At 55.8% G+C, this 11,916-nt stretch overlaps 3 protein-coding genes across 3 annotated transcripts; 1 reads left to right on the top strand and 2 right to left on the bottom strand.

Annotated features, from left to right (window-relative positions):
• Nucleotides 1-1,374: 1,374 nt before the first annotated feature.
• Nucleotides 1,375-2,900, bottom strand: ISF_02301 (NAD(P)-binding domain protein; the record flags this gene model as incomplete). Its single annotated transcript, XM_018845907.1, has 3 exons — nt 1,375-1,789; nt 1,850-2,603; nt 2,660-2,900. The coding sequence occupies 3 exons, from the start codon at nt 2,898-2,900 to the stop codon at nt 1,375-1,377; spliced, it is 1,410 nt and encodes a 469-aa protein (XP_018706614.1).
• A 2,366-nt stretch (nt 2,901-5,266) lies between these two features.
• Nucleotides 5,267-8,339, top strand: ISF_02300 (Oxysterol-binding protein; the record flags this gene model as incomplete). The annotated part of the gene is made up of 3 exons (XM_018845906.1): nt 5,267-5,302; nt 5,358-5,434; nt 5,531-8,339. The coding sequence occupies 3 exons, from the start codon at nt 5,267-5,269 to the stop codon at nt 8,337-8,339; spliced, it is 2,922 nt and encodes a 973-aa protein (XP_018706613.1).
• Nucleotides 8,340-8,746: 407 nt separating this feature from the next.
• On the bottom strand, nt 8,747-9,539 carry ISF_02299 (hypothetical protein; the record flags this gene model as incomplete). Its single annotated transcript, XM_018845905.1, has 2 exons — nt 8,747-9,208; nt 9,384-9,539. 2 exons carry the CDS (start codon nt 9,537-9,539, stop codon nt 8,747-8,749), a joined length of 618 nt encoding a protein of 205 aa, XP_018706612.1.
• Between the last annotated feature and the right edge of the window lie 2,377 nt (nt 9,540-11,916).

Here is an 11,916-nt window from a genome sequence, read left to right as displayed (position 1 = left end):
TAGAGTCATCACAGGCTGGCTTTTGCGGACGCCACCGACAAGACTACCTCCTGGTTGTCGTGGCTGTCGTGTTCAAGGGTGCATTATGGCTGGAACTGAGAAGCGGAAGAAGCTAAAGCATAACGTAAATCATGTTTGCTTATGATCCCATATTTAGTGTTCGTGTTGTGATTGTCGAGTATGGCAAGGTACCCAATCTATTTACCTGATCGCACCAGCAGCACTGTGAGTGATCAGGGCGACCTCCAGAGGCAACATGATCAATGCCGATGAAGAATTGACCTGTGTGCTATTGCTCTCCGTCAGTAAATGCATGCGAGGGACTCCAGCCGGGCCTCCCGCGAGCGAGACATCAGCATATGGCGCGCCGCGGTTGCTGCCAGACTGACCGACAATGCCGTCAAACCCATCACTTCCAGCTCAAGTGGCTACTAATGCCACGGATTCTGCGAAAAGTTTGCATTCAAATAGTCTTCAGTGCCACTATTATCACCGAGCCGAACAGCAACTGCCGTTCGCTCCCCGCCGCCGCCAGGCGCTCAACAACCAGTGCGCCATCCTTGGCCAGTTTGACTCCCGGCGACTCTGTCAATGGGCTCACTTCACTCCACAGGTCACTTCAACATAGAATAAACGTAACTCGTGCGCACCGACTCGACATATTCAGGACCGGCCTGACCGCCAGGTCACGTACGCCAAGCAAAGGGCGTCAAAACTGCTCGACGTACCTAGACCCGGGGGCCGGGTGACTTCTATGGTGGACCAGGCGGACCGCCTGGATATGATGGGCTCGAGTGATTAGTATCAGAGGGGAGATAATAGTACACGTCTTTCAGCTGCACCGAGAGGTTCCCCAAGAGTTGTATTACGATCGCTGACACGCGACATACATACGACAGCTCACTAGCATCAGCAAAGCAACACAACACAACCGCGTTTTGGTGAAAGGACTGGATCCGGCAGGTAAGACATCCAAAGTCTCTTGCTTAACTCCCTAGCTTTACGAAAAATTAGCTACCGGCCATCGTCTCGCCCCCCTCGGCACACTACCGACGTTCCTATGCCGCGCATGCAAGTGACTGCTACCCAGCAAGCAGAACCAACGGCTCTCTCGAGCGTCTCCCGCTGAGGAAAAGCGTGCAAGTATCGATCATGCTGCCTTAATATAGTAAAAAGAGTTGAATGTCTCGCTGTCAAACGTGTGTTGGCAGTGCCTAATGGCTTGCTCCTTAGGTAGTGTCTGGGCGGGTGGTTCCTGCCGAGAGCTGACGACGACGAGATGTAAGGACTTATTTACACAAGTTCCAACTATGCGTAATGCGTACTACTTTTATCCAATGTGCTTAAATACACCCATGCTTGCGCCCCTGACCCCTAGAAACCCTCTATACGGGTTCCGATGTTCTTCTTTGTCGCCACGTTGATGAGATGCGTGCCAACCACGAGATCCATTAGGCCGAGGCCGACACTCTTGTACACGACGGTGCCATCGCGCAGCCAGCGCACCATGTGGTCCTCCTTCTTCTTCTTCTCGCCCTGGTCCGACGAGGACGAGCCGGACTTGGTGCGGAACGGCAGGTGGAAGGTCGACTTGTGTGCGGACGAGGTCGAGCTGGCGGGACTCGCCGGCCGCGGGGGAGGAGCAGCCTGGCTGCCGTAGACACCGGACATGGCCGAGCCGGAGTCGGCCGTGTCGGTGCGTTCGAAGTCGCTGGCCGCGTCGGATGCGGAGGCTTCCGCTTCGGATTCCTCGACTCGTAATCTGTGAAGCATGACGAGTTCGCCGAGCCTGTCATCCTGTCAGCTTGCGGTCCATGGGTCAAGGAGCGTGGGGTTTTTTTTTTCGTACTCAACAAGGTGCGTCGCGGGGATCTTGGCGGCAATGATCTCGCCCGCCTCCTTCAGCACGCCCTCCAAGGTGTCCACGACGATGACGCCGCCCTCCTCGGCATGCTTGTGGAAGTGGCGGTGCGGCTTGTCGTGGTGCCTGTCGTGCTGCTTCGTGACCTGGTGCAGCAGCGCCTCCGGCAGCTCGCGCATCTCCGGCGTGAAGCTGCCCACCGCCACGATCAGCCGGCCCTTCCTGCGGCCCTCGTGGCTCGTCAGGATGTGCGCGTCGAACAGGTCCGCGCGCGACGGCGTGCAGCAATACACGACGTCCGCCGCGCGTAGGTGCTCCTTCTGTAGACGGTCAAACTCGTGGAACGACGGCGTCAGCAGCGAGAACTTGGCCTCGGCCCAGCCCTCGCGCGCCTTGACGTCTTGCGGGATGACGGAGAACTTCTTGAGGATGAGCCCGGCGCTGGCGGAGAAGCGGTGGTTGATGAAGTGCACGTGGCGAACGGTGGCGCCACGCATCATGAGGGCCAGGCGGACGTGCCAGTAGGCTTGGGCGCCGCTGCCGAAGACGACGATGTCGCGCACATGGTTGCGGCGCGCGACGAGGCACGCGGAGGCGAGGGCGGTGCGGAAGGCGGTCAGGCTGCTGGCGTGGACGACGCCGGTGAGCTCTCCGCCGGGGGAGAAGAGGTTGACGACGCCGGTCGGGCTGATGGGCTTGACCGAGGGGTCCTGCATAGCGGCGGACGTCGTCAGGGAGACAACTTTTGTCCCGGGAGTTAGCAGTAGTAAGGCCACGGGGGTGATCTGGGGGACGCACCTTTGCATCCCATCCCCTCGGGACCGCATGATGGCATGTACAGGGTCGTCGCCTTGGTCTCGGGGTGCTGCGTGGTGATGCGGTGCGGCTGTTGAAAAGCGTCGGCGCCGTCGACTTGCGAGCCGGTCGAGAACTCGTGCAGCGCCGAGGCCAGGACATGCCGGAACTCCTCGAGCTCTTCGAGGTCGAGGCTCTCAAAGATGGAGTTGACCTGGTCATCGGACAGCACCGTGAGCGTCATACTGGCAAATGCACAATGCGCGGCGTTGGGGTTTTGTCGAATCGCGGGGTCGGTCGGAGGGGTAGTAGTGAGGGAGGGGCAATTCCGAGTCCGGGGGTTTGGTCGATAGTGAGCGTTGCTTATGCGCAAAATAGGAAGCTCAACCTTTTGATCGTGATGTATGACGACGCGCTTCCGGATGCGACATTGGGAAAAAGACGTAAGCTCCAGATCAATTGCATTGGTGGTTTCGTCAGACTGGAGTCAGATTGCTGGTGGCGCGAAGCCAAGCCTTCTCCACCCCGCGCGAAAGCTGCTGGTCAAGGCCCGAGGCCGGCGCCGGGCGCACGGCGACGCTAATGCCGAGTCGGAGTACGGAATCGTGACCTTGATAGGTTGTGACCCGTTACGCCGAGCATGACTCTGTGGTTCATGTTTATGGACAAAGACAGGGTGATGAAGGAAATGGACGGTGTTTAGAGCAGGAAGACAAACGGGATGCAAGGAGAGGCTAGAAGAGGAAATCCGGAAGCCTCCGGGTTACGATGGAGCGTAGTTTGTCATTTTTTCTTAATGATTCTTTTTCCTTTTTGCAATTTTGTACCCTTGAATTGAAAATCTCTGGATTCAGTTTTGCGAGTTTGTTCTCTGGTGTCGAAATGCCCTGCTTGTAACTCTCCTTTGACTCATGGGGTGGGCCAAGGGACCTGTCGCTACCCTAGAGCCATACACGGGGCTGCTGCCTGATGATGGATGCAGTCACTGAGTGTTTCCATGAGTGATTGGAAAGCACTGACCATAAGAGTAACTCTGGACGGAGTCCAATAGAAGTGACCTTTCCCATTAGCTAGATAGAGGAATTCCTTCATGGACATCTTCCTTTCATCACTTCAACTCGTTAGTTGGCGCAGTACACAGGCGCTTACACACATTCTTTGAACGTATGCTAGTGATTGATTTACTGGACACGATAAGATGTTGTTAATTAGCCAGTTAAAATTAAGGTTAATATTGAGTAATTGGATGAATCTCGTGGCATGATTTACATAGAGGTCGCCAACTTGGTAGACTTGTCACAGCGCCTACTTGGCCCAACAACGCCCCTGGAAACCATCTGCTGTCTTAGCACTTACCCTTTTTTAGCGTGACGTAGTAGTATTTCAGAGTTATTCCATATGGTTCGCCAGGTTGCCGAGTTCGGCGCGCCGAGCATGCTGACCATCCAGCCGTTTTGGGTAGTATGTAGCTACATAGCGCGGTTGTCTCTGATGTGAGTATCGCGGTAAATCGAGGCGCACATCCAGCGACATGTGAGACACGATGTACAGGCAGCTCGTAAAATGCTAAAAAATACGAGCAGGATTCGTCATGTGTGTGGCCAGCCTCGCTGCTGCGACCGAAGCCAGCCGCGGCTGTCTGGCTTCCACACCCGGGGCATAGTGTAACGATCAACCATACTCCGTACTGACGTGATGAATAGCCTTTGAGACCGCCCGAGGCTCCGGTCGATTGGCGCGGGGAAGACGCCAAGGAAACCAAGGATCCTCCCAGTATCCGTTTAGTAGGCTGTCATGAGATAAATAGGCCGCCACGTCCGGCTGGTCAACGGGGCTGGGAATGGGGCTGGACGGGTTTCGATGGACGATCCCGGAGCGCTCTGACGCGCTGAAAGTGCACTAGAAGCTTCGTCGATTATAGCGGTGGTGTCTGCTAACCGAAAGACACCACAGAGCATGTAACCACTAAAACATCCGCCAACGAGCCAACAAGTCCAAGAGAGCGCAAGCAGACGGCAACACATATGTGCAACCTGTGATGATGGTATACTCGATTTTGAGCCGTCCTACCGACAAAATGCAAGTGGATTTCTTTGTTTTCCAACCGATACAATCGCTAAGAATTTATATTCAATGAAAGAAATTGTATCAAGCACCTGCCAGAGGCTGCCCCAAACTGCCCGAGGTCCTTGGTCCCCACACAACGTGGCACTCGGCGCTCACCCGCTTCGTGCCTTGTACCTCCGTAGCCTCCTCGTCATAATATCTAGCGGCTGAGCCCATTTCCCCGAGCTGTTCGTTCCAACCGGGCTGAACATCTGCAGCTCTCACGCACGACATATTTGCATATCTGTACCGACACCCATCACGCAACTTCTGCGCTTACCGGCAGCACAACCAACAGTCGACAGCGTCTGGCCGCAGCGCATACACCCCTGCTGGACTTGCAGAGACTCCTCCCTCATTCGCAACCCCAACCCCCGCGCCACCACATGCGAAGCGATTCTCCCTCGACGCCTCTCAACCAAATACTGTTCATCGCCACGACACCGCAAGCTGCACCGAGCCATTGCCATTGACGGACAGTACTTTGCGAAACATCTGCCCACAATGGCCGGCATCGAGAGGCTCGAAGTCCACAGCAAGGTGCGCCGCGCGCTGTACGCGCCAGCCCCATGAACCCATTGGCTAATTGTCGCAGTCGTACATCGTGCGCTGGGTGCGCGCCGACGCCGGATCTACTCTCTCATGGAGCGTTCAGCCGCATAAAAAGTCCATGTATGCCGTCCCAGAAAACCCTCCTCCTTCCCTGGCATAATGCCCTCCCGTCGCCTGCCGAGGCTAATCGTCATGCAGCTACTTTGGCATCTTCAGACATCCCGGCTCCGGAGCCACCACACTTGTCTCATCCTCCGCCGACGACGGCTCCCTCTCCCCCGACATCGACGAGGGTAAAGCCAACAAGAGCAACAAAAAAGACACGGCTCAAGAGATTCTCGCCAGCAAGGGCTTCATACCCGTAAAATGGGTCGGCAAGTGCGAGGCCGACAAGGTCTCCATAGGCACATATGATGTCCTAGATGGCCAGGGAGGCATGTACGGCCTCGTCTTTGACAACACATTTTCCAAGCAAACCTCCAAGACTGCCACCTTTGTCGTCCTCACATATCCAACCGGCGCGCCTCCCCAAGGCACCACGACCATCCCGAACTTGCAGCTCCCCAAGTCCAGAGATAGCCAGTCCAGTCTCCCCAAAGCCGGTGCCTTTTCGCAAGACGTCGATCCCAGTGCATCTACCGACAGTATTCATAGCCCCGATGTGACCGGCCGCGCCAGATCCGCTTCCAACAGAACCGACGGCAACGGTGCGTCCTACCACGTCGGCACGCTCTCTAAGCGACGGAGAAAGAAGGGCCAGGGATATGCGCGCCGCTTCTTTTCTCTCGATTACTCGACCTACACGCTCTCATACTACTATAACCGCAACTCCTCTGCCCTCCGAGGTGCCATCCCGCTGAGCCTCGCAGCCATTGCCGCCGACGAGAGACGCCGAGAGATTAGCATTGACTCTGGCGCCGAGGTCTGGCACCTGAGAGCCCCCAATGCCAAAGAATTTCAGGACTGGGCGCGGGCACTGGAAAAGGCTAGCCGTGCTGCCCGGGGTCTTGAAAGCGAAACTTCGCAGACGTCTGCCAAGGCCAGCGTCCCAAGAGCACGCACTGTCTCGGGCCGACAGCAAGCTCCTGGCCAAGAAGAGGAGGCTGAGTGGCACGAGGTCGAGACTCTCGTCAGCCGCGTCGTGGGAACCAGAGATGCGCTGCGCCGCCTCACTAAGGAGGTTGCCGCGCTGCCTAAGCCTGGAGCAAGCCCCTCCGCACTCTCACCAAATAACGCCGTGACAGGCGAGGACGGCGAGAGCTACTTTCCTGCGGCCGAGAAGAAGTCGTTTTGGCGCCGCAAGTCTAGCGCACCTGGAATGTCGCCGGCTCTACAACAAGCTACCGCTTCCGCACTGGCTGTTCCCACGCCAGGCAGCGCCACCGCTCTCGATACCAACGGATCCAAGGCGGCCAAGAGAAGATCAAAGAGCGCTGTTCAGGAGGAAAAGAGTCTGCAAGGTCATTGTGAATCTCTTCTCGCAGACTTGGACTCGGTCGTTGCGGAATTTAGCAGCTTAATTAGCACCAGCAAGAGGCGGCGCATGCTCACTGCTCCGCCCGCCCCGGTTGCGTCTCGATTGAGCATGGAAAGCACTGCCTCTACCGTGGACGAATTCTTTGACGCCGAGGATGCTGGATCGAGAGTTCTTAAAATCAATGAAAGCGACGACGAGTCGGCTGAAGAGGACGAAGAGGACGAAGATGACGGCTCCTCCGTCTCATCAATGGAAGCCGAAGATGCAATCGGCCCTGACGGCACAAATCACCTATATCCGATCAAGTCCAAGACTCTCACGCCGCTGCCAATGAGCGGAAAAGTGAATCGTCGACAGACAATTCCGCCCGCGACTGTACTGCCGCCAAGCCTCATCGCCTTTGTCAGGAAAAACGTTGGCAAGGATCTCAGCACAATAAGTATGCCGGTGTCCGCGAATGAGCCCCTATCACTGCTACAGAAGCTATCAGAACAGCTCGAGTACGCGGAGCTCCTAGATAAGGCCTCCAAACTGGCCACTCCTACCGAGCGTCTGGTTTACGTCACTGCCTTTGCCATTTCTCAATTCAGCAGTGGTCGAGCCAAGGAGCGTGCCATCCGGAAACCGTTCAACCCGCTTCTCGGCGAGACCTTTGAGCTTGTCCGTGGCGACGCTGAGACGCCCGGTGGCTTTCGGCTGCTAGTCGAAAAGGTGCAGCACCGCCCCGTCAAGCTCGCCATCCACGCCGAGTCCGCCCACTGGTCGCTGGCGCAAAGCGCCGCGCCCGGGCAAAAGTTTTGGGGCAAGAGCGCGGAAATCACGACGGACGGCCGGGTGCGCGTGGTTCTGCACCTTCCCGACGGCAAGGACGAGCTCTACTCGTGGAACATTGCCAACATGTTCCTACGAAACGTCGTCATGGGCGAAAAGTACGTGGAGCCAGTCGGCACCATGACCGTGACCAACGACTCGACGAGCCACCGGGCGAGCATCGAGTTTCGCAGCAAGGGCATGTTTGGCGGGCGCTCCGAGGACGTGCACGTGGAGGTGCTGAACCCGGACGGCAGCGACGCAGGCACCGGCATGGCCGGCACCTGGACAACCGGCCTGCACAAGGCCGGCAAGGGAGGGAAGCACCACGGCGGCGAGGCGGTGTGGCGCGTCGGCGGGCTGGTGGACAACGCCGCGCAGACCTACGGGCTGACACGGTTCGCGGCGACGCTCAACGAGGTCACCGAGGTGGAGCGCGACCGCATGGCGCCGACGGACAGCCGGTTGCGGCCGGACCAGCGCATGGCCGAGGAGGGTGCGCTCGACGACGCGGAGACGTGTAAGCAGCGGCTGGAGGAGGAGCAGCGCGTACGGAGGCGCCAGCTCGAGGACAGCGGCGAGGCGTACGCCCCGCGCTGGTTCGTCAAGGTGGATGATTGCGGAGATGGCGAGGGCGGCGGGGAGGAGTGCTGGCGCATCAGGACGGGCAAGGACGGGTACTGGGAGGAGAGGGCCAAGGGTGCCTGGACGGGCGTGACGGATATCTTCAAGGTATAGATGGGGAGGGTGGATGGTGAAAGTTTGGATATTGGGTAGAGAGACTTTTTTTGTTTAGCACTTTTTTGTTATGAGAAGAATAAATAAAAGGATCGAATCATTTCAGTACATGTCTGTCACTGGAAGCTCTCCGTGCCCTCGGCAAAGTGAATTCCGATTGCGACCTGACTTGTTGCGGTAAACTGTTGCTCGAACTTGCTAGTCACCCACGACTTTCTATTCAAGCATATCCTGTTACACTATTCTCTTCTGTGATCCTCGACCCTCTTGACTGCATGAAGAAAAAAGTGAAGCAAACCAGAGCTTTCCGTAACTGAAAGCAAATATTACAATGATGAACACTCCGCACTTCGCGACCAGCTCATTAGAATGGCCAACCTGCTCAAAACGTCTAATGGCAAAAGTTTTCAGAACTCATCGCCATCCAAGATAACGCAACGTCCTTGAATGAGCCCGATATCTTCTGAGACCCAGGAAGCAGCAGTGGGCGGCATGACGCCTGCGTCCATGAGCTTCGTACGCCGCACTCTGAGCTGATCGGCGGTGTCGCAGTGATAGATGAGGCGACTCGCGAGCCGCTCGTAATCATCCATTAACGCTTCGTAGGGAGCGAGCTTCGTCTTCAAAGCGGCCTTGACGCGATCCTCGAGTTCGCTGTCGTTGAGCTTTTGCTTTATCTCTGCTGTTGCGGAGTCGCGGAGGTCTTGGAGCCTTTCGCTTATTATCCTGTCGAGAAGTGCTTGCACGATGCTGCTCTTGAGCTCCATTCGTTTGCGGAGAGCAGCATTGGTCATTCGGGTGACATAGGCATCTGCGGTGTCAACGACCTCTGCGCGATCTCCTTCACTGTAGATGGGCTCGCCAAGGGTCTGTTACAAGTGATTGTCAGCTCAGAGGTCTCCGAGGCGATGGAATGTTTGCAAGTAGGTAGGACTTTTGCCTCAAAGCGCAAGTCGCTGCTTTGGCCGAGCGTTTCGAAGTTCTTTATCAGGCTCTGAGGCAGAGTCCCAGTGGGGGACGAAAACAGGGCAGCTAAGATGTCACGGTGCATGGGAAGGCCAGCGCACCAGAGTTTTCTGATTCCCTCTGCGGTGTAGTAGCCTCCTTCTTAAAACGCTGCGACGGCGCGGGAGACTGCCTTGTCCAGAGCAGCAATCTCATTTGCAGAAGCATACCAGAAGCTTCTAAAGCCGTAGGCATCATCATAAACCCGCGAAGGGAGCCGTTCCAGAGAATTGATGATGAGAAAACGGTGGCCAGTTACATTGGGCGACTCTTCCACATTTTTATGACCAGCTTAGTCCGAGAGAACAAGGCTTGGGGAAGCAAAGCGACCAGGGAATACGAAGAGTGAAAAGAAATAGGAAGAGTCAAGGGAAAGAAAGTCACGCGTACTCAGAGTGCGTGAACCTTGCCGTTTGCTCTACTGGCCGACTGGGCCGTGAAAGTCTGTGTGAGTGTGCAGAAGTGAATCGCATGACCGGTACACAAACGGAATTCCGGTGAGAGCCTGTTTGAAGATTCAGTACATTGTTGTTGTTTTCCTCCACTTACTCGCCAACTTGACATTTTTTTCCATCGCAGTCAAGGACCTTCGCCAGGCTCAGCGGCCCATCAACGCCGAAGCTCTCAGATCGTCACTCGCCTTCTGGCGAACTACCCTGTAGGGTATGGCTGTATCTGTGTGTCGCCCAGAAGTGCATGATCACTTCCAGAAACAACTACAACTGTCCGTGCACAGAACGCCTGCTGGATTCGCCTGTGTGTCGGTCCGGCAGAAGCATGTCGAAGCCTCGCATCAATAGATGCACGCCAGCAACATAGGACCCTGAATAATCAGAGGGGTCGCAACATGCAACGTTCATCAGCTCAGCATGTGACGACCACTTTTCTGAAAAGTTCCATTCAGTTCAAGATTCAAGAGTATCGACTTGACCAATTGACGCCACTCACCACGGTTGGTGGTGAGATTGACAGAGGGGCAATAAAGACGGTCAGCAATAAGTTTTAAAAAGATGGACACGTTTGTGGTCCTGACGTCGTTGGCGTTTTGGAAGGCCTCTTTTTGCATAATTCCCATTCCCAGGGACCATTCAGGGCCGCGCGCGATAAGATGATCCTTTCCCTCAGATTCCAAGTTGCCAAGCGATATATCGAGAGCGAAAGTCCCAGAAACGCGCTTGACGCAATAGGAGGAGTCGAAAAACTGGAGAAGCATGGCATTGTGGGCAAACAGGAAGCCAGATCCGCGCTGATTGTTGCAGCTCGGCAGGAGAAAACACTGGAGCTTGCTTTGGTCCCTTCTTAGTTCTTACTAGGCGGGCGAGGAATCATGTTTGAGCCGTAGGTTGAATAGGAGTGCTGGTGAGTTGTTACCTTGCCGGCCAGCAAGAGGGATCAAAACCACAATACTGTATGTCCCTGCTCGGGACGTCTGGATCAGGCAATCCGCTTGTCAATGACTAGCACCACTTGAGATTTGAGACCAGCCAAGTTGCCAAGTCACGTCCTTGACTCCTGGCAGTCTTGCACTGGCAAAATCCACTGGACGCCCCAGTAGGAATATGAGGAGCCCATCGCGTCCAGTTGCCATGCTCTTCTGTGCCCTCGTTTGTTCCTCCACCTGCATCCCTTGTCCTTGTTGATGTGACAGACCCTTCCTCAATCTAGTTATCATGTGCTAGCGAGAGACTGCCACCAGGATCGCAAACACTACTTAGTAGAATGTCCAGCTCATCATCTAACTAGCTACTATGTCCCAAGTTTGAATCATGCTGATAAGATCGTGAAGGATAAGCATAAATATGTGAGCTGTCTGATGCACGCTGTGACAGCACGCACAGCAGGGTAGGGGTATGCTGGGTTCTTGATATGTACTGGCATGATTTGCGCCTCAAGGAATTTGAGAAATCTTGGACTTGGAAAGGGACCACTGTGTTGGTAGCCATGATTCCCCTCAGAGCACACAGGCCTGCCCACGTTGTCTCCGCGATTGGGCATTGGGCAGCAAGCTAGTCGCAGTTTGCAATAATTGCCCTTGATGGGGGTGCGCCTTGTTGTCTCCCTTTTGAGGCGTCTTCAACAAGCAAGTAGTGCCGGAACTAGCTCCCCGGCGGCGCAGGCGAATCTCTGTGTGGGCGGCCGGCCCCCTGCGAGCCCGGCTAGTCGGGACCTGTCTTGTTGAGAGCTTGATTCCTGGTCCGTCCAAGCTCCCAAATAATGCTTGCTGCCCTGGTCGCGGTGCTGGCCTTCGCGGCTTCGGTAACGGAACGGAGACATTGGTGGCATCAGAGGGGGTCCCCGAAATAAGCTCATCAGCGAGGAACCTGGCTCTGTCTGGTGTTGAGCATGGATAACATGTCACGCGGGCTGCAAAAATATTACGAATGGCATGGGTCGGTTGACCTGAAATGATGCAAACCCCGGATGCTTTTTTTTTGGTGTCTGTTTCATGGCGTGCATGAGTAAAGTCTGAGCTTGCGTGGATAGCTTGTCCCGAGTAAGTTGATCGGTGAGCAGAGTGAGGAAGCTTATGAAGCCTACTTGCGGCGGCAGCTGTCCGAGCGAGCGAGGAGAG

Source organism: Cordyceps fumosorosea (assembly GCF_001636725.1).
Source record: "Cordyceps fumosorosea ARSEF 2679 chromosome Unknown scaffold_4, whole genome shotgun sequence".
Lineage (NCBI taxonomy): Eukaryota > Fungi > Ascomycota > Sordariomycetes > Hypocreales > Cordycipitaceae > Cordyceps > Cordyceps fumosorosea.
The sequence above is the reverse complement of the archived record's forward strand: the minus strand, read 5'-3'. Positions and strand labels throughout refer to the sequence as shown.